General features: G+C 43.7%; 1 protein-coding gene across 1 annotated transcript in view; it reads right to left on the reverse strand.

Moving 5' to 3' along the window:
• Window positions 1-23,150, reverse strand: part of ASCC3 (activating signal cointegrator 1 complex subunit 3) — a 525,526-nt gene that overhangs the window by 492,957 nt on the left and 9,419 nt on the right. The window contains exon 2 of the mRNA XM_065400559.1: window positions 12,372-12,522. Within this exon, the coding sequence (XP_065256631.1) occupies window positions 12,372-12,461 (90 nt within the window). The 5' untranslated portion in view covers window positions 12,462-12,522. The remainder of the gene's footprint in view (window positions 1-12,371; window positions 12,523-23,150) is intronic.

The raw sequence follows: 23,150 nt of genomic DNA on the forward strand, positions 1-23,150 counted from the left end.
CACACACACACACACACACACACACACACACAAACTAGAAAATGAAGAGCAACACCAGCTTAGCCCCTCTACATCATTCACTAATATTTTTCTATTACAAAGCTATGTTAAGAGAACATTACGGTTGCAAAGTCAAGCATTCAAAAAGTTTGGAAGTCCCAAACTAAGGTTGCTTGTGCAACCTTAATTTGGCCTCCTTTTGCGTGTATATTGTGACAGTCTTTAATTACATGATCACATACTATTTATTTTCCACAGGAACCTTCCTCATTCAGTGCACAGGATGGATGGTGCCCACCTAATGAGCTGCTTTTAATTCTCTTTGTTCAATATGTGATGCTAAGACCTTATTTAATGCACGTTATTCAAACTCTGGTCAGAAGATAGATCATGGGCTCTTCTATAGTGCTCATCACTATAGTATGTGAGTACTTCACAGGATTATTGAATTTATTTTCTCAGTATCCTTGTGATGAGAAGGGCTATTACTAGCCCCATTTTACAGATGGGTGACTAAGACACAGTGAGATTTTATATAATCAAATCACAGCTGCTTTTGACTTCAGTTGCACCTGTAAGCACTCCACACTTCCACAAATCAGATCCTTGGAATCTCACATTTGGCAACTAGAACATGAAGAAAACACACAGTGACCACTTGTGAAAAGTTTGGCTGAAGTGACTTGCCTACCTTCATATAGGAATTCCTTAGTAGAGGTAGGGATGGAATCTAATTTTCCAGGGCAGCATTCAATTGTCTTAACCATGAGACCATCCTTTCTCTTCCTGCAATTCCCTGCCTCATTCACTACACATCTTCCAACTTCTGCAACCAATGAGGCGGGGTCCTACAACTGCTTCTTTCATTACAACCCTGATTCACCCCCAGAGCAGATCCATCCTCTACATTAAATAAGACAGGGGTCTTGTGGAGAAAAAAAATTGTACAAGACTCTCTGCCTGGAACACCCTCTCGCAGCGAGACCTGGCGTTGCAGTGCTCTGCCTCAGTATTCCCCCTCCTCTGAATCTTGAATAGGGACTTCACAAAGTCTCTGTTTCAGTAACACCTTTGTTTGGGCTCATTTATTAAAACAAACAAAATATTCCAAGTCCAAAGATAAACTCCTCAGAGTCCAAACTGACAATGTCCAACAGACTCAGAAACGTAGGCTCTCTGCCAACACCAAGGCTCCTCTCCCATGCTGACCTTCAATAAATGTTCAGAGCAGGTTCTTACTAAACACAAGAAAACATAAATTTGCCTCCCTTCCTGGGCACCTCTTCTACATAATCTGCCAATACTCCCAGGCTCTGCAGAGTCCTTACCTGATGTTTTAATCAAGCACGACCTTCCAGGGCTTCCTCCCTAGAGCCTTTTTTGGCCAGCAAGTTCCTATTGCCTCCCCTCCCACGGGACTCTGTCAGCCTCTCCCAAAAACCATTCCACTGCCCCTGCTTCCTGTTCACCTCTCCTTAATGACAACAGGCTCTTTATAAAGGAACACCTATCCTCTCCTTAGTTGCATTCAGTTAAGGTCCAGAGGCTTGGAGCTAGCCAGCCCTGTTCATTAAAGGGGCAGGCTACACTGTTACAGGAACAAAATAAGGCTTCTTGTCTGATCTGTCTTCCCACTGCACCCTCATCCAACTTCCAGTCATCAGCCTCTGCCCCTGTCCCCCCCCGCCCCATACATACACCACAACCTCTCCTCCCAGTCCCATTCTCCCTCACAAAGCTCATTGTCACAATCTCCACAACAAGCTCCTTATCCAATCAGTCAAGTCCACTCCACAAAGCTGTTTCCTCACCCAATCTGTCTTTCCCCTACCCCTATCCAGTCCCAGTCTCCCAACCCCAGGCTCCTCAACTGACCTCATTCCTTCTCCCATCCCCACCCTGGCTCCTTGTTCCAGTCCCCTACTTCTCTCGCACACCCAGCTTCTTATCCAATCTGTCTTATCTCTACCCTCTAGTCCCTGTGATCAGCCCCCCAGCAATTCCAAGGAAAGCCTTGCTCAGCTCCCACAGCCCCATGCTAGAACATGCTCAGTGCAGATGTAATCTTTGGAGAATATAGCTGCTGAACTCTAGTAAGTCTCTAACAAGCATGTGAAGGCCTATAACTTGGCCAAATTTGGAAAAATTTTCACAACAGTAAAAGGCAAATCCCTGACACCGTAATGAACTCCAAATGTCAATTGCCTGCTCCAAAGCCTGGAGGTGTTAGAGCTTCTCAAAATAACTTCTTACAACTAGTTCATTATGATGAGCAAATCAACGTCTTTTTCCTTAATCCAAATTTTCAAATGGACTGAACCATTTTTGCTGAATCTTTGCAAAAAAAAGTTCAGCATGAGGCAGTGTCACGCTCTGGAGTGCAATGCAGACCAGCAAGGGCGGGTATCACTGCCTGTCCTGTAGTGCCTCAAAATGCTCGACTGCTGCGCTCTTCACTGGACACTTCCAGCCATCATAAAAGAATGCACTGAGTGTCTGTTTGTTACGTAGTCCTGGTTCAGCGCTCCAATTTCAGCAGCCTGCTTGTTATACCACTGCCACCCTCTGGCCTGATTACCCAAAATCCCCTAATCCCAAAACCATGTGCTCTGCAATGTCCAACCCCCTCCTGAACCATTCAGAGATGTTTGTTTGTCCCTTTAAAGATACAATACCGAGCAGCTTGCCACATTAATTGAAGTTAACATTCACTTTTCCTCAACCACAGCCCTGGGTTGGTTTATATTGGAAGTAAAACAAGTTTATTCTCAAAAGAAGGTAGGATTTTAAGGGAGTTCTAAGTATAAAGGATAGAGCTAAAAATAATTACAAGCAAATAAAACTGAAACACACTTTCTAGCAGATAAGACTTAACAAAACAAGCTACAGCCTTTGTTCAACATAGTTTCTTTACCAATCTACCTTCCAGCAAGATGGCTGACCCCTCCCCCCCTCCGGTTAGGATCTCCCACAAAGTCAAAAGTGCTTGGTTCCTTTGTCTTCTTAGGTAAAAGATCACTTGGGGTTCTTTGCCGCTCTTTTATAGTCCAGTGGACCTTTGAAATGGATTCTTCTGAAGATTACTTTGGGGAGGAGGTAAAGTTCATTCAAGCTGTGAGGAAAGCGACATGGAGTCTGGTGGCAAAAGGAAGTTCCAGGCTGGTTTCTTCCCCTGATGGTTATTGCTAAAATACAAACTGATCTGTTTCCCTCAATCTCCTTCCCCCCCTGCAATGATGCTGAAAGGTCATTTCCTCTGCTTGTTGATCCTGCTTATCATCTATGTAAATTACATTTCCATTGTCTCCTAATGTCCTTTGGAAATACCTTTAAGGTGGCAGAACCACATTCTTGTCTAGAGTGGGATAGCTTTAGCCCTGCCTGGCAGACATAATTTAATAATAATTTTCAAAGTTTTAATTTGTCCTCTGTACATACACCACACAATAATATTGATTTTTAGCATGATATTAGCTTTCTATTGGTATCTTACATGACACCTTCTAGATGGCGGGCTATGAATGCTCACAAAATTGGGGGTTGGGGTGAGGGAGGGGGTGAGGGCTCCGGCTGGGTGTGCAGGCTCTGGGACGGTGTCAGAAATGAGGAGTTCAGGGTGTGGGAGGGGGCTCCGGGCTGGGGTAGGGGATTGGGGTGCGAGCTCCAGCTGGGGGTGCGGGCTCTGGGGTGGGGATGAGGGGTTGGGGGTGCAGGAGGGTCCTCCGGGCTGGGACCGAGGGGTTCAGAGGGCAGGAGGGGGATCAGGACTGGGACAGGGGTTTGGGGTGCGGGAGCGTGTCAGGGGTGCAGGCTCCTGGCCGCACTTACCTCAAGCAGCTCCTGGAAGCAGCGGCATGTCCCCCCTCCAGCTCCTATGTGGAGGCACAACCAGGCGGCTCCGCACGCTGCCCCTGCCCCAGGTGTTACCCCCACAGCTCCCATGGGCCTGGAACCATGGCCAGCGGGAGCTGCAGAGGCGGCGCCTGCGTTCAGGGCAGTGTACCAAGCCGCCTGGCTGTGTCTCCGCGTAGGAGCTGGAGGAGGGACATACCGCTGCTTCCAGGAGCTTCTTGAGCTGTGGGGGTAATACCTGGGGCAGGGGCAGCGTGCAGAGCCACCTGGTTGTGCCTCCACGTAGGAGCTGGAGGGGGGACATGCCGCTGCTTCCGGGAGCCGCGCAGCACCATGGCACACACGGAGCAGGGCAAGCCCCGGACCCCGCTCCCCATCGGGATGTGGCCCCCAGGCCGTAGTTTGCCCGCCCCTGTTCTAGATACATCAGTGAGTTGGGGTACACTGAACTGGTGAGGCCAACTGAAACTTACTACCAGGTATCAGTGAGCCTCTTGCTGTTTTGGGATGCTGTTAGGGTGACCAGCAGACAACCATCATGGAAAATTTCAACCTGAATGATTTAAGTTTGGCACAATCATAACCTACTGAAAACAGGATCTTTATAACAGGAAGCATTGGGCAACCCTCACTAGAGGCGTTGCTATCTGCATCACCTATTTATAAATTCTATTTGCTCTCTATCTTCTCTTTTCCCAACTAAATACACCAATACCAGTTTTCGTAAGCTTTCCTGAAATGGAAAACCCTCACCACCAAAACCATCCCTCATTCTAGTCATTACCAGTGTCCGTCTCTATTTTTTCTTTTTTAAGGAAAAAAAATGTAATGATAAAAGGAATGGAATTTTAAAATATATAAACATCTCATTCCTCAAAAAGTACTTTCTCCTTTACCAGCTCCATTCATTCATGTGGCATCATCCTGGATGAAGAGTAGCAGCAGTGGTAATATAACAAACATGTTTATTATTCAGATTATTCTATGACATTCAGCACTGGAGATTATTTAAGAAAAAAGTATTAAATAAAGTGCACTGCAATATTTCCCTCCAATTTATGCTGTATTAGTTGTTGCTAATGCTTGGTTCAATGGATGGATTTTCTTTTAATGTTTCACTTAGTTGCAATAGTGCAATACCTTAGAAACAAGAGGAATAGAAGGCTAAAATCTGATCTCAGTTACAGTAGGGGAAATCTAGAGTAAATTGAAGTCAGTCAGGTTACTCTGCGTTTACACAGGTGTAAATGAATTCAGAATCTGGCTTCGTGTGCTCTCCTATGCGTGGGAGTTTCACATAGATCCAAAGTGCCAGATACCAATTTATTTCTAGCAATTTGCTATAACGAAATATCTGGTTGGTTAGAGAAACATTTTAAAGAAAAAAAAATCATGCCATAGGTTTTTTTCTTTACCTTTCATTTTATAAGTTGCTGGTCTTGAATACAGTCAGCAACTTTTACTCCTTTGGACTTTTATAAGGATTGTCTTAAGGTTCAGTTTCCTCTATAGCTGTTACACTTGTACAGTTAATCAGCCTTGCATTGATCTTAATTATTAGTTATAATTAGTCATACACAAGCACCCAAGGGGTCCAGTCAAGATTAGCACTCATTGTTCTCTGTACAAACCTAAAAGGGAAAAATTACCTCTGTTCACTTGAACATTTCCTTTTTCAAGTAGCAAAATCCATAGATTCTAACCCAGGGGTCGGCAACGTTCGGCATGCGGCTCGCCAGGGTAAGCACCCTAGCGGGCCAGGCCAGTTTATTTACCTGCTGACGCGGCAGGTTCGGCCGATCGCGGCCCCCACTCGCCGCGGTTCGCCATCCCGGGCCAATGGGGGCGGCGGGAAGCGGCGCGGGCCGAGGGATGTGCTGGCCGCGGCTTCCCGCCGCCCCCATTGGCCCGGGACGGTGAACCGCGGCCAGTGGGTGCCGCGATCGGCCGAACCTGCCACGTCAGCAGGTAAATAAATTGGCCCGGCCCGCTAGGGTGCTTACCCTGGCGAGCCGCGTGCCAAACGTTGCCGACCCCTGTTCTAACCTTTGATCTTCAGCTTACTTGTAGCATTGGAGACAGACCTGTCAGCCACTGGAAGCAGCCTAGTCTCCCTTTTTAGAGGGCCCACCAGTTTAGAAAAATTAAGATTTCATCCATCTTAACCTCGGTGACTTAAAAATAAGTTTATGTTGGGTTTATAATAGTTATTGCAGAGTTAAGATAACAAGTTTACTTAATTCACCCAGGACGAGCCACATCTGTAGTCCCTGCTGATGGAAGAACATAAGCATATACGTTTCAAGATATGTGACCACTGAACAACGTGTTTGATTTGAGTTTCATGGTTTGTCATCAGTTTGCAGGCATAGACTCTGGTTTTCCACAATACCATTACCAATCTCTAAGTTAGTATTGCTTTGCTCAAGTCTTCCTTTGCTTTTTGCTTCCCACACAACCAAAAGAAAAACTTCTAATTTACTTCTGTTAGCGTTTTCAGAGTTCCATGTGTTTTTTCACCCAAACTACAGTTTCCGGAGGTCTGCAGCCAGATTACAATGCTAACATTTTCAGAAAAATGGTAATTTTTTAGACATCGTTACTAACATTTGTGAAGTTAAATCTGGTAATTCCACCCATCTGTAGAATCAATTTCTCCTCTAACATTCAATAGTCCTATTAATTAGGTCAGCCTCTAAGCCCCCATAAAATTGTTTAATAAGGCATATATTTATTTATTTATTTATTTATTTTGAAGTTTCTCACAAAGGGCTGCATAAAAATGTTGCAAGTAGAAATTCATCTTTCAGGATAGCAAAACTATGATTAAGATTTTTATTTAACAGATACAAGGCTATGGCTAACCTTTCTGGGTAACAAATAAACTGGCCACTAACATCTCACTCAGATATTTTTAATGGTTATCATAGTTGTTGATAAAACTTTTATTTTAGTATTAAAAGAGTGATGATACAATAGATACACAGCAATTACAGGTCCAACAGGTTCTCCCTCCGAAGCCAGTCCAATGACATACTGTATCATACGCACAAAAAAGTGTGTAAAATGTAATCGTTATTTTCTTTTAATATCACTCAATTACTGAGAGATTGTCACAGATAACAAATAGAGATGAGATGTCTTGAACACAGTTTTGGTTAGCTAAACGCAATTTGCTTCCAAAAAGCACAATTTTCTGGCTTTGGAAAGGTTGCATGCCCCCTGGGAGGCCAGTAAGTTTGGCAGGCCATTCTCAGGCTGTCCAACTGCTCAGGGGAGAAAATGTCACAAGGGCATACTGCAGGGAGATTTAAGAGATGGTACTAAAATTTTTAAAAAATACTCAAAGTGGAGGGAACAACTACCTATGTTCCATTGCTATGAGATGTCACCTCTACCTAATCTCAACCAAGAGCATATTTAGCTTTAAAATGTGTGTAAATAACGAGTATAATTATCTCAGCAAAATGTAAGAATCAGCAACCCACTTTTATTACAGCTAAATGTTCTGTTTCCAATTATTGGTGGGAGAAGGAAATGTTCTCCCGTAACACCACTCTGGCTTGACTACATCTGGAAAAATACTAGAGATGGAGAAAAATCCCTATGGAAAAAACAAACTTGGAAAGGCATTTCAAAAGTTGGTTACCTTTCAGTGAATTCATGAAAAAGAATTACTCTTCAGCAATCAAGTACCAGAAGTTCAGCTCATTTTTTGTTCATTAATTATGCACAGCAATTATTTTGTTTCACACTTAATTTCCTATTTGTCTATTTTCAATTCTTAAATTTTACCAATATGAAAAATCCAATTTAACAGAATTGTCTAGTTAAAGTATGGCATACACCGTAGACACACATATACACAGGCTTCCAAACCTTATATAATCAGACTTCATGGAGGGACCACCGTAGTGGTATGAAGAGATGAAAACCATCGATTCCATCCAATAGCATGTGTATGCTATCTGGAGGTAGAGGGGAAAGGGCTTACATCTGAGGCCTACATATCTCAGTGGTCACCAGACTACTCTGGGCCAGTGCAGATGCCAACTTCATTAAATGTTAAGAACAGCCATACGGGGTGAGACCAAAGGTCTGTCTAGCCCAGTATCCTTTCTTCCGACAGTGGCCAATGCCAGGCACTCCAGAGGAAATGAACAGAACAAGTACTCATCAAGTGATCCATCCTGTCGCCCATTCCCACCTTCTGGCAAACAAAGGCTAGGGACACTATCCCTGACCATCCTGGCTAATAGCCATTAATGGACCTATCCTCCATTAATTTATATAGTCTTGGCCTTCACAACATCCTCTGGCAAAGAATTCCACAGGTTGACTGTGCGTTGTGTGAAGAAATACTTCCTTTTATTTGTTTTAAACCTGCTGCTTATTAATTTCATTTGGTGACCCCTAGTTCTTGTGTTATGAGAAGGAGTAAATAACACTTTCTTGTTTACTTTCTCCACACCAGTCATGATTTTATAGACCTCTATCATATTCCCCCCCTTAGTCATCTCTTTTCCAAGCTGAAAAGTCCCAGTCTTATTAATCACTCCTCATATGGCAGACGTTCCATACCCCTAATCATTTTTGTTATCCTTTTCTGAAACTTTTCCAATTCCAATATATCTTTTTTGAGATGGGGCGACCACATCTGCACATAGTATTCAAGATGTGGGCATATCATGGATTTATGTAGAGGGAATATGATATTTTCTGTCTTATTATCTATACCGTTCTTAATGATTCCCAACATTGTTAACTTTTTTGACTGCCGCTGCACATTGAGTGCATGTTTTCAGAGAACTATCCACAATGACTCCAAGATCTCTCTCTTGAGTGGTAACAGCTAATTTAGACCCCTCATTTTATATGTATAGTTCGGATTATGTTTTCAAATGTGCATTACTTTTTATTTGTCAACACTGAATTTCATCTGCCACTTTGTTGCCCAGTCACCCACTTTTGTGAGATTCTTTTGTAGCTCTTTGCAGTCTGCTTTGGACTTAACTATCTTGAGTAGTTTTGTATCATCTTCAAATTTTGCCATCTCACTGTTTACCCCTTTTTCTGGATCAGTTATGAATATGGTGAATAGGACTGGTCCCAGTTCAGACCCTCGGGGGACACTACTATTTACTTCTCTCAATTCTGAAAACTGATCATTTATTCCTATGCTTGGTTTCCTATCTTTTAATCAGTTAACAATCCATGAGAGGACCTTCCCTCTTATCCCATGACAGCTTATTTTGCTTAAAAGCCTTTGGTGAAGGAACTTGCTAAAGGCTTTCTGAAAATCTAAGTACACCATATCCACTGGATCCCCCTTGTTGACTCGCTCAAAGAATTCTAGTAGACTGGTGAGGCATGATTTCCCTTTACAAAAACCATGTTCACTCTTCCCCAACAAATTATGTTCATCTATGTGTCTGACAATTCTGTTCTTTACTGTAGTTTCAACCAGTTTGTCCGGTACTGAAGTCAGGCTTACCGGCCTGTAATTGACGGGATCGCCTCTGGAGCCCTTTTTAAAAATGGGCGTCACATTAGTTATCCTCCAGTCATTTGGTACAGAAGCAGACTTAAATGATAGGTTACAAATTACAGTTAGTAGTTCTGCAATTTCACATTTGAGTTCCTTCAGAACTCTTGGGTCAATACCATCTGGCCCTGGTGACTTATTACTGTTTAAATTTATCAATATGTTCCAAAACCTTCTCTAATGACATCTCAATCTGGGACAGTTCCTCAGATTTGTCACTTAAGAAGAATGGCTCAGGTTTGGGAATCTCCCTCACATCCTCAGCCGTGAAGACAGATGCAAAGAATTAATTTAGTTCCTCTGCAACTGGTTGTTTAGCAGGCTTCCTGCTTGTGCTGTACTTACAAAATTTTGCTATTACTTTTCGAGTCTCTAGCTAGCTGTTCTTCAAATTCTTTTTTGTCCTTCCTAATTGTATTTTTACACTTCACTTGCCAGAGTTTGTGCTCCTTTCTATTTTCCTCACTAGGATTTAATTTCCACTTTTTAAAGGATGCCTTTTTGCCTCTCACTGCTTCTCTTACTTTGTTGTTTAGCCACAGTGGCTCTTTTTTGGTTCTCTGAGTACGTTTTTTAATTTGGGGTATACATTTCAGTTGAGCCTCTATTATGGTGTCTTTAAAAAGTTTCCATGTAGCTTGCAGGGATTTCACTTTTGGCACTGTACCTTTTAATTTCTGTTTATCTAACTTCCTCATTTTTTGTGTAGTGCCCCTTTCTGAAATTAAATGCTACAGTGTTGGGCTGCTGTGGTGTTTTCCCTACCACAGGTATGTTAAATGTAATTATATTATGGTCACTATTACCAAGCGGTCCAGCTATATTCACTTCTTGGACCAGATCCTGCGCTCCACTTAGGACTAAATCAAGAATTGCTCTTCTCTTGTGGGTTCCAGATCTAGCTGCTCCAAGAGGTGACATGTACCAATCAATATGGGGATAGTTGAAATCCCCCATTATTACTAAGTTCTTTTATATTTATAGCCTCTCTAATCTCCCTGAGCATTTCACAGTCACTATCACCATCCTGGTCAGGTGGTCGGTAATATATCCCTATACCAGGAGTAGGCAACCTGTGGCACGCGAGCTGATTTTCAGTGGCACTCACACTGCCCGGGTCCTGGCCACTGGTCCCGGGGCCTCTGCATTTTAATTTAATTTTAAATGAAGCTTCTTAAACATTTTAAAAACCTTATTTACTTTACATACAACAATAGTTTAGTTATATATTATAGACTTATAGAAAGAGACCTTGTAAAAACGTTAAAATGTATTACTGGCACGCGAAAACTTACATTAGAATGAATAAATGAAGACTCAGCACACCACTGCTGAAAGATTGCCGACCCCTGCCCTATACTATATTCTTATTATTTGAGCATGGAATTACTATCCATAGAGATTCTGTGGTACAGTTTGGTTCATTTAAGATTTTAAAATCATTTGATTTTATGCTGTCTTTCACATAGTGCCACTCCCCCACCAGCACGACCTGGTCTGTCCTTCCAATATATTTTGTACCCTGGTATTAGTGTGTCCCACTGATTATCCTCATTCCACCAAGTTTCTGTGATGTCTATTATATAAATATCCTCATTTAATACGAGGCACTCTAGTTCACTCATCTTATTATTTAGACTTCTAGCATTTGTATATAAGCACTTTAAAAACTTCTCCCTTTTAAGCTGTCTGCCATTACGCGATATAAACTAATGGGACTCTTTTTCATTAAACTGTTTCTCATCAGATCCCACCCATATTTTATCATCTTCCATCCTCTCCTCCTTACTAGGACATAGAGAATCTCCCTTAATAGATCCTCTCCTAAGGGATGTCTCTGTCCAAACCATGTGCTCCTCTGCACCTGTCGACTTTCCCACAGTCCTTAGTTTAAAAACTGCTCTACGACCGTCTTAATTTTAAGTGCCAGCAATCTGGTTCCATTTTGGTTTAGGTGGAGCCCATCCTTCCTGTACAGGTTCCCCCTTTCCCACAAGTTTCCCCAGTTCCTAATAAATCTAAATCCCTCCTCTCTACACCACCGTCTCATCCACACATTGATACTCTGCAGTTCTGCCTGTCAGATCAGGGGTGAGACTGTTCTACTGTGTCCCGGAAAGTCTCATCTATGTACCTCTCTGTCTCCCTTAGCCCCTCTAGTCCAGCAACTCTGGTCTTCAAAGCACATACCCGGTCTCTGAGGGCTAGGAGCTCCTTGCACCGAATGCACACATATGCCACCTGTCCATAGCCCCCAGTCTGTTGCTGGACTTCTGCCTGCAGCACAGTTGCCAACTTTCACGTGGTAAATAAGCACCCCGACTTTCACAATAAGCCAAAAATCAAGTTAATCCCATTTCAAAACAAGGCCAAAACAAGCCAATCCCTACGAACCCAACACTCTATGTGACTAGATCCCCATGGCATACAGTCTGGACTGTGGAGGGCCCCGAGTGCACCCGACTCTCCCGCTCTTGCCTCTGCTTGTCGGGAGCCAATCAAAACAAACAAACAAACTAAAAAAGAAGCAGCAACAAGCTACAACAAGCAACAAGCCAAACAAGCAACAAGCCAAAAACTAGCCAACAAGCAACTCTCAAGCCAATTCAGCCAAAAACAAGCCCAATTTCAGCATTTTTTTCATGGGTTTGCCATGTCTGGCCAGCAGTCTCTTATCACTCCTGCATGGAGTTTCAAAGCCCTTTTATACAGCCAACCTGCCCCACAGGGGTAGCCATCAGTACAAAGCAGAAAATAGGGCCTTGCACAAACCCTCCAAGCCAAGGTAAATTCAGTCATGTATGAACATAATGGGATACGCAGGACATGCACAAGGAATCTATACTTAAATAGTCTTCCTGATCTTGACATTAACAAAATAGTTTACCTTAAGGAAACAGAATTAATAGACTCTTACAACATACACTAGAATTTAAAACAAAAAAACTAAGAAGATAAAACTTAGTATCTTTACCATTAAGTCACCCAATTCTTCACTATAATCATCTTGTTTAGTGACATTTGAAAAGGAGCGTAAAGCTCCCGTAAGACGAGGTAAGGCCATCTGTTACTCATTCAGTGATCCATACGATGAGAAATTAAGTCACACTCCAACTTGTAGAAACCTAAAAGAGAACAAAAAGAACAAAATTAAACTTTGCTGATACTTTAAAAACAAATTAATATAAGTCTACCTTCATACAGGTAGAGACAGACATTCATTATTTTTGAGCAGGGGTTCTCAGACTTCATTTCATCGTGACCCCCCTTCTGACAACAAAAATTACTACACGACCTCACAAGAGGGGAACGAAGCCAAAGCCCGAGCCCCACCACCCCGGGCGGGGGTGGCCAAAGCCCGAGCCCCGCCACACCGGGCAGGGGTGGCCAAAGCCCGAGGGCTTCAGTCCCAGGTGGGGGGCCTGTAACCTGAGCCCTGCCACCCAGGGCTGAAGCTCTTGGGCTTCGGCCCCAGGCAGTCGGGCTCTGACTTTGGCTTTGGCCCCAGGTCCCAGCAAGTTTAACACCAGCCCTGGCGACCCCATTAAAACAGGGTCCTGACCCACAGTTTGAGAACCGCTATTTTTGAGCATTGAGAACTATGCTAGGGACTTCGTGCAAGCAAGTAAAAGCAGGGTCCTTTCCTTAAGCATAGATTCAAAACACCACAAGCGAGGGTCACGAACAGGCAAAAATAAGAAGTATAGAGAAAGAAACGGGAAAACAGATAAAGGGACAGGAACTGTAAGGATCATAATAAAATATGATGATGGGGTTACTCTGGATGGCTTTTTTCCCCCCTCTTGCCTACATGAACTAAAGTTACCAGTAATTGATAAGAGCATAAATTATTTCTTTATCATTATCAACACAAAAGGTATTACAGTAAATCTATGTGACTAACATAATGACAAACAATTACTATCTATTTGGGAATTCATTTTCAATCAGCAAGTTTCGGCAGATTTCAGTTCATTCAACTGTTTCCAGCAATGAAAAAAGAGTGCTTCACCATTGCACTGTTGCTCTCTTGTACCTTCTCCCATGGCAATGACTCCACCATTTTTAGACAGGCAATCAAGGGATCACACAAAGTAATTAAAAAGTGTCACTTTTACTCAAAATGAGGTTCACAATAGTCACCCTTCCAAACTCTCATGAAAGAAAAAGGAAAAGCAAAATGTTACTGCACAACTAGAAAGACAATGCCTCAGGCTACATTCACTTACAAGCATGAAAACACACTTCTGTTTTTCTGCAGCACCACTGTCTCTACAGTGTCTCAGGAACACCATGTTTTTATATTGTGTACATTCTTTTTTACAATGTGATGTGTGGATTCATATCTATATATTTATATTCCTCATTTTATAATCCTAACTTCAAGTTTCTCCAATCCAATGCCTGCAACCACAATTACTAGTGATAAGAGAGGGACATTGTTTTAGATTTGCTTTTAAAATTTTATTAATGCTACCACTGATCTAATAGTCTGAACACAACAATCCTTCCAAACATGTTTAAAGAGCCATTTAGATTTTTTTTAAACATTATTTAGTGAGATCTAGTCTAGAAACAGAGCAGCAAAAGTGATAAAGTGAATGTGCATTATTTTTATTAGTCGTGTATTATCTTGAAAAATAAATAGTATTTTTCTTTTGGTACTGGTAGTTTTCCAAGTCTCCTTAACATTCATCAATGTTTTACAGCTACATCCACATTTTTCTCACCAGTCTTACAGGTCAGTCTTAAAGTAAACCCAAGTGTAGTGTTCAAAAACTATTACATTACAGACAAATGGAGAAATGCCATCAAATTGAGTATAGGGTCTCTCGTCACGCGACCAACTAGCATTTCAAGCAACAAATAAGTTCAATGAAAAACACACTGAGGAAAGCCTTTCACTTCTAATTCAAATCCCAGCCGAGGCCACCAAAAGATGTAATCTGTTAGATGGTTAGTGATTTACATAAATTAGTCATCTCAGCATAGCTCCTAGTGAAAAGGCACTCTCATCACTAAAACCATAATTACAAATACCATACATTTAGCTAACAACCAGTGCGTCCCGAACTTTTGAAAAAAACTGAATGCTCACTTCAAGAAAATAAACCCATTGTACCCATCAAGGCCCTCCTCCCTCCCCCCAACCTCACCATGTGTTGGTGTGACACTGGCAGAGCAGGTGCGAACTCATGCCAAGATCCCCATATCTACACTGAACACTGACAAATACCTAGCTGGTCAGCCAGTCTGACTCACCTGTGTGTTAGTATTAAAATAGGTATTAGAGGAATAAAAATTTGCTTAGTGTTTAGACTTGATTGAATGCTTTTAAATTCTTGCATGCATTAATCTCACATATAACATCTGTTTCCCATACTGTACAGTAATATTTAACCATCTGTATTGTAAGTCACCAGACAGGAGAGAATGATTAATTAGTGTGAAATACTAGTCTCCAACAGAAGTTGTTACAGTCCTGTCTGACAAGGAAGGCCCATCCACACCAGATGGACTAGAGTGAAACACTAAAAGGGACAAAAGACTTTGTTGTTTACTCTCCCCACCTCCATGGAGATGACATAAGATTTACCCGTCAACTGAGTTTGCAACTTGAAGTGGAAGGAGGAAAGGAAATAAAAACCCCTAACAGGAGAAACTGGATCTTTATGCTGCATGGACTTTCTGGGACAAGGATCACTAGACATAAGCAAAAGATGTCCAATGCTTAGCCCGGGTTAGCCCTAAAGGACACAGAGAGCTTGCTTATTATAGACCTTTTTTTTGAAATTTACGACTGGAACTCATTTGCGTGCGTGTGTGTGTGTGTACCTGTGTGAACTTTGTAAACAACTCTCATTTCCTTTTCCTATATAATCACTCTTTACATAGTTTATTAAAGGATTGGCTATAGGAGTTGGCTTTGGTGTAGATCTAAAGTGCTACTGACCTGAGGAAGTGACTGGTCCTTTGGGACTTGGAGTAACCTGAATATTACTGTGATTCTTGGTATAAGGGATCACCTACCACAAACATAAGCTTATCTGGGTGGCAAGACAGATTACCCAAGGGTACTTCTTGTTTAGGCTGTTACAGTGCCGGCGGAGTTTACACTTGATAATTGGTTACTGAAATCTAAGTATAGAACTCTCAGCCAATTTGGGGTTTGTGCCATGGTTCTTGACAGTCTGCCCTTTGGGTGGTACTCCTGCTCTTGAGCCATTGCTGGACAGCTTGATAGTTGGGTGATCCCATCTTAACATTTTCACCTTCCACACACACATCCCTAACTAGTCCTTCACACTACTTCTGTACTTTGGAAAACACAGTTGTCCATCTTTGTAATATGATGCTTTCTTTCCTTTCTTATTCTTACATGCTATAATGAACAGTTAAAGATCAACATTAACAATTTCAAGTATCACAAACCTCTGCATCTGAGGCAGCACTCATTGAAATAAATGTGGCCGCTCACGCCTCAGAACTATCATTTCTCTGAAAACTCAGGCAAGTCCTGATGCATTGGTTACACTACCCTCACCTTTTGACGGTTTTCACAACCAAACAGCTTTCTTAAAAAAATAAATAATAAAAGCCAAAATTCTGCAGAACAACTGATAGATGTGCGTATTCTCTCCCTCCTCACCATGTAGTCCCTCCCCTCCCAAGGACATTAGGAAACACTGTCTTAGATGGTCTCAGAGAGACCATAGAATTAACATATAGACTTAAGGATAGTTCAGTTTCCCTCCTGACAGCCTCCAAAAGAAGTCAAAGCTTATTGACAAGTTAGTCACTGGTCAGGTGTTGTGCAGGTATCAGAAATTCAACCTTATTCTGGAAGGCTCACTTATAAAGACGCAAGAGTAAAATTCGCATTTTTAAATGTTAAGCTTTTTGGGACAGTTACTGTCTTATTTTATGTTTGTACAGTGACAAGCACGGAGGACCCAATCCTGAATGAGGCTTCTGGGTGCTACTGTAACAAATAATTATAATAAGTGAAGAAACAACTGGTTTCAATTACTTTGTTTTAAAAGTCACCATTTGACGTGAAGTTGACATACATATTCTGTTAAACATTTTAAATCTTAATGTTACTAGAGGCAGCATGCTTTATGACAAGGAACTGAAACTCAAGAGATGGCCAACTCTGTACCTTGATTTATGTTACCATGAAAAAGCCACTTACCTACTCGACACGTGAATTTCTACATCTGTAATAAAGGGATTCAGAGAGCTTTGTAAAGCTCTGTGAAATCTACAGATAAAGTCTGAGTACTTTAAATCTTATTATACTTATTTTTAAAATATATGTGATTTTACCTTTGAAAATTTTTAAGAAGGGGGGAAGCCACAATAGAAGATTACATTCTTAACTACGATCAGCACCAGGCAGGAAACTTTTCAGGCTTTGTTGGTTTAAAGGGAAGCCTTAATGGTAAGCCTGGACCATAATTTTAGCAGGCTTTTAGCCTTAAAGAAAAATGAAATTCAGGTAGATTTCATTACAGGTGGATGAAATTTTCATCTTTATAGTCCAGCTGGCTATTTAATTTCCCTCCCACTTCTGCCTTTTCCTCAAATAGCACACCTACTTTCCTCCTCTGCCCCTACTCGTGTGTCTCTGTGTATGGACAACTATATTTTTGACTCTTGTGTATATCTGAACCACAGAAGGCAAACTATTTGACCAGTATAGACAATTAATACAGTGTAAATTGAAACAATTTCTTAAACATTAAAACATGCATATTTAAGTTTCAGTGTGAGCAAAACTTATAGGGAAGTTATGGTAAATTCAAATCTTTCTTTACTCGCTAATGATGAACCACTCCTAAATGTTAAGGTTACAACACAAATAGATGAAATTAAGTGTAAAGCAAGGCAATGCACAGGTAAAGTTTAGACTACTTCAACTCAGTCCCACTGTCTTAGCCAGGGGTGGGCAATCTATGGCACGCGAGCCGATTTTTAATGGCATGCTGCTGCCTGCCGGGGTCCCGGCTGCCGGCCCCGTTCAGCCCGCTGCCAAACCCAGGCTGGCAGCGGGCTGGGCGGGGCCGGCGGCCGGGACCCCGGCAGGCAGCAGCGTGCCATTAAAAATCCTGCCCGGCCCAGTCTGCTCTTCTCCGCTCCCCACCCACCACTCTCTCCTGCGGGGGCAGAGAGCAGAAGCTTGGTCCAGCGGCTGCTGCTGCAGGGCAGCCTCCATCAGCAGCCAAGCTCCCTCCTCCCCCACCTCTTCCCCCTGCGTGCTGGGTTTCTGCCCCTCCCTCCCTGTGGCCAAACAGCTGATAGCCCTGGAGAGGGAGGGGGAGAAGTGGAGCTGGAGGGTGGAATTAGGGCATATCCCCTCCAGCCCCCTGCCATGAGCCGTTCAGGGCAGGGGGCTGGGAGCATCCCGACTCCAGCCCACACCATCAGCCCCCTGCCCTGACTCCTGAACCCCCCACAGCCCTCTGCCCTGAGTCCTGCATCCCCCACACCCCCAGGCCCCTGCCCTGACCCCTGCGCCCCCCACAACCCCAGCCCTGACTCCGGCACCCGCCACACATACCCAGCTCCCCCACACTCCATGCCCTGACTACTGCACCCCCCTCACACGCCCCCAGCCCTCTGCCCTGACTCCTGCACCCTCCTCACACACCCCCATTCCCCTGCCGACTCCTGCACCCCCCACACCCCATGCCCTGACTCTTGCACCTCCCACATCCCCACCCTCACCCTGAGCACCAAACGGAAGCTCCTGCACCCCCCTCCCGCCCCCCATTCCCACCTGCACCCCTCACACCAAATGGGAGCTGCCCAGGTAAGCGCTCCACACCCAAGCCTCCTGCCCCAACCCTGAGCCCCCTCCCTCATTCTAGCTCCTGGCCAGACCCTACACCCCAATCCCCAGCCTGCTCCTTCACCCCCAGCCCTGTGCTCAGTGCACTCCCACCCTCAGCTCAGTGCAGAGAGAGAGGAATAAAATGGGCTAAAACCAGGGAGAAGGTAGGTACCCACTCTATGTAAGCAGGGCCAGGACCCCAGACCGGCAGTGGGCTGAGCGGGGCCGGCAGCCGGGACCCTGGCTGGCAGGAGCCGGCGGATGGAACCCAAGACCGGCAGCGGGCTGAACCGTTCAGCCCACTGCCGGTCTGGGGTCCCGGCCGCCGGTCCCGCTCAGCCCGCTGCCGGTCTAGGTGAATGAAACCCCAGGCCGGCAGCGGGCTGAGTGGGCCAGCAGCGTCAGATCAGCATTTTAATTTAATTTTAAATGAAGCTTCTTAAACATTTTGAAAACCGTGTTTACTTTACATACGACAATAGTTTAGTTATATAATATACAGACTTATAGAGAGAGATCTTCTAAAAAATGTTAAAATGTATTACTGGCACGCAAAACCTTAAATTAAAGTGAATAAATGAAGACTCGGCACACCAATTCTGAAAGGTTGCCGACCCCTGGTCTTAGCTATTGAAAAACATGACATTTAAAGTGATTTCGAGTTAAGAACAGAAAAATCAAGGATTATGCTACAAGTCCAGCCTTTTGTTTACATTGTTTGTGATAATTCTAAATATATTTAATTTCCAATTTCACAGTATAGGTCTGTAGTGTAGACCTAGCCTAATGGTGAAAGCCTGGCTCCAGTGAAGTTACCACTGATTTCAATGGGACCAGGATTTAACCCTAAATATTTATATTTTAATATAGATAAATTCATGGTGGTTAAGTCCATTAATGACTATTAGCCAGGATGGGTAAGGAATAGTGTCCCTAGCCTCTGTTTGTCAGAGGATGGAGATGGATGGCAGGAGAAAGATCACTTGATCATTGCCTGTTAGGTCCACTCCCTCTGGGGCACCTGGCATTGGCCACTGTCGGTAGACAGGATACTGGGCTAGATGGACCTTTGGTCTGACCCGGTACGGCCGTTCTTATGTTCTTTCAGGTCTGTGACAGGGCGAGAAAGAGTTGAGCAACTTGCAGGCTAAAAACCCAAATTTAACCTTTAAAGACATATTAGAGAAGTATATAAATGATAATTAGGGTTATTCCTTATTAATACCTAGCATAGCCATGTTAGACAGACTAGAGCTTTGAAATGTAAACTTTTATTGTTAAAGAATTGGAAGAAGATAGTGATTGTAGTGGTCTGTTTACCTATATCTTGTTAGACGTTAACAATGTAACCAAATGGTTCCTGTATTCCGTTAATTCATAGATCAAAAGGAAATATTAACATTTAGATGAATCTTGGGTGTAATAATGTCATTGTCTATATGTCTCTTCACAGTTTGTGGTAAACTGTCTATAAATTGCTTAATGGATAATAACTACATGGATTAACATAAGGTAAATTACCAGTGATGTTTAGGAAATACAGTAAAAGCTGTCTTAACCGGCCCTTTATCAACCAGAAAGCTCTATTAACTGGCATTTCTGATCTCTCCCAACACAAATCTTCAATCTAGTATATTGCCCAGGAGGTTATGCAATTGCACATTCTGCACTCTACTTTTATGCAAAAGAGGCAGAAGACAAGCAAGCAAGCTAATATCAGGGATTTATTCAAAAAAGCAACTTCCAGGGTGTGTCATAGGATCATTACAGATTCAGCCCAATCTCCTATACCTTCTACATCTACAATGATAATTGATGTTGATAATGATGACCCTGAGACACTGCAAGATCTTGAAGTGCCTTCTGAATCATCAAATTATGTTCAGTATAGTTTTAGTGTTGTGTGTATTTTTAGTGATCTGGGTGTACGCCATGCACTGCCCATAGTGATATGTAGTGTCATAAGATAACCTACTGTATAGAAAACTTTACCTGCACTCCAGCTGTAGGAATTATGATACCTACGGACAGATTTCACAATGCATGATAGAAAGGGGCCATGACCGGGACAAACTGCAGTGCAGGGTCAAAGTGAAGGAGCTGCGGAACACCTACCACAAAGCGCGGGAAGCAAACCGCCACTCTGGTGCTGCACCCACGAGCTGCCGGTTCTACAAAGAGCTGGACGCGATACTTGGTGGCGACCCCACCTCCACTGTGAAGGCCCCTGTGGATATTTTGTTGGCTCGCGTGCCAGTTGACAGTGGACCGAGCCAGGAAGAGGAAATCTTCTATGAAGAGGGAGAGGGGGACCCAGAGGCAGAAGATGACTGGGAGGCCAGAGATGCATGCAGTCAGGAGCTCTTTTCTACCCCAGAGGACCCTAACCAGTCACAGCAGTCGGATCTTGCCGAAGCGCAAACAGGAGAGGAGGCTCCTGGTAAGTGGATCTGATTTTAGGAATTGCTGAAGTAATTTTTGGGGGCAGGAGGGTTGCAGAAAGCAGGTTTGTCTCCCACCTCATGCCTAGACTGAGCAGCGGAACAGGCTGTTGATAGACTCCCTCACTTCACGGGAATCTCCCTCAGAGATCTCCAGGAAACTCTCGTGGAGATACTGGGCAATCCACTGCCACAGGTTCCTCAGCAGAGCTGTTTTGTTTCTTGCCCCAACAACGGTAACTTTCCCATGCCACTGTGCCATCACGGGGGTGGGGGAGAGACCATTGCTGCACACAGGCAAATCACATAGGGGCCAGGATGGAAGCCACAGGCTTGGAGAAGACCCTCCCTTGATTCGCTGCTCACCCTCAGCAGTGAGATATCTTCCATAATGATCACATCCTCTGGAAAGTGTGCGGATAGGAATGATTATCAGCCCCCCCCCCCCCCCACAGTGCTGGCTCTCTCCAAGAGCCATGTTCAAGTGTACAGCAGGGTCCGGGAAGAGTGATTTACCCTGCCCCTGCGGCTACTCACCATTTTGGGGGTCTTGTGGCTCATGTGTGCTTGCCTGGGGTCAGCCAGCTAGTGACAGGTGTGAGAGTACTGGCTGTGTTTTAAAGCACTGAATCACTGTTGTCTGTGTTGCAAACAATACTGCTTCTGTAAAATGTAGCATTGAAACTTCACAGAGATGACCTTGGGAACCCAGCCTCCCTCTTTGTTATCAGTGGCAGAACTGGCTACACAGAATTAGAAAGCGGCAACGAAGAACTAAGGAGGACTTTCTCTGTGAGGTTACGATGCACTCCGCAGCCGAGAAACAGGAATTGAAGGTGTGGCAGGACAGCGATGAGAGGGACCGAAAGGAGAGTGCGGCACACCAGAAAGAAGCCACGGAGCGGCTCTTAAACGTTATAGAGCACCAAGTGGACACACTGCAGGCGATACTAGCTCTTCAAATCGAGCAGCTCCACACCTGCCCTCCCCCGCAGCCGCTATTGCAAAACTCTTTCACACGCGCCCCCTACCCCCACCCCACCCTCTACCCCCACACACTGTTATCAACCTCCTGGCTCCACTCTCTACCCGCAGCATTCCACTCCTCCCTCCTCACAGTCCAGCACTGTGGATTCCCACTACCCACTGCACTCAAAACCCATCCCGCTCCAGTTTGGCCCTGCTGAAGTACAGGGATACTGTACTTGAGATAGAGCAGAGATCTCCAAAGTCTTAGGCTAATGACATATCCACTGGCCATCCTTCCTCTCTAGGTACACCTCTACCCCGATATAACGCTGTCCTCAAGAGCCAAAAAAATCTTACCGCGTTATAGGTGAAACCACGTTATATCGAACTTGCTTTGATCCGCCGGAGTGCCCCCCCCCCCGAGCACTGCTTTACCGCATTAAATTTGAATTCGTGTCATATCGGATCACGTTATATCAGGGTAGAAGTGTATTTGTTTCTTCAAAGGCACCCCCTTCTTTAGTGCTGTGGTTGGTCTTTGCAATCAGATGTGTAATCCTCTCCGAAAGCAACGAGGAGTCCTTGTGGCACCTTAGAGACTAACAAATGTATTTGGGCATAAGCTATTTATGCCCAAATAAATTTGTTAGTCTCTAAGGGGCCACAAGGACTCCTCGTTGCTTTTACTGATACAGACTAACACGGCTACCCCTCTGAAACCTCTCTAAAAGGAAACTGTGTGGTTTGGGGGTCCTCTGCCCCCCCCCCCAAACCTTCTGAAAGACAGGAAACAAAAGTCTTGAGCTAGCCAGATCTTATTCTGGCATCTTAAAACCAATCACCAGATTCACAAGTATATCCCCAATAAACTACAGTAATGACTAAAAGTAAAAGGCCAGATCTGGAGCTCTATTCACCTCAGCCCTCTCAGTCCATTGGGTATAAAATCTCTGCTTCTCAGTAGTTTATAGAAATTGTTTCTGTACCCAGCAAGTTGCCTGGCCTTAAAAGCACATTCTGATTGCTCTCTTACTTTCTCCTGACCCAGCCCCAGCAATTCCAAAATGATTTTTCAAAGGCTCTTATAACAAGAGCAGCTAGAGCTAAAACAACAATGATGTAACTGTCGATTGTTAAGCGCTTCAAACACCGATTTCGAATGGCATATGACAGTAATCTCAGTTCCTGATATGCCAGCTGCTACAATAATGTCAGAGCTGAAATAGGAAAAGCAGCAAAGCACGTTAGGAAAGGAGTGTTATTTTTAAAAGGTGTGATGTGATGTTTTATAAACTGCTATTACCAGAAATACCTCAACAAATTACAAATGCTTTCAGGAACAGGAAACATTTCTGAGCATTGACCCATGACCAGTGAGAGGACAAAGTGTCAACAACAAAAAACAAACACGCTCCTCCTGGTGATTTATTTAATAAATTATAAACAAAATTACTATTCTTCTGGGTATTTCAACTAGTCATCTTAAATTAGCAAAAAAAACAACAAC

This window comes from Emys orbicularis, chromosome 3 (assembly GCF_028017835.1).
Source record: "Emys orbicularis isolate rEmyOrb1 chromosome 3, rEmyOrb1.hap1, whole genome shotgun sequence".
NCBI classification, from domain to species: domain Eukaryota; kingdom Metazoa; phylum Chordata; order Testudines; family Emydidae; genus Emys; species Emys orbicularis.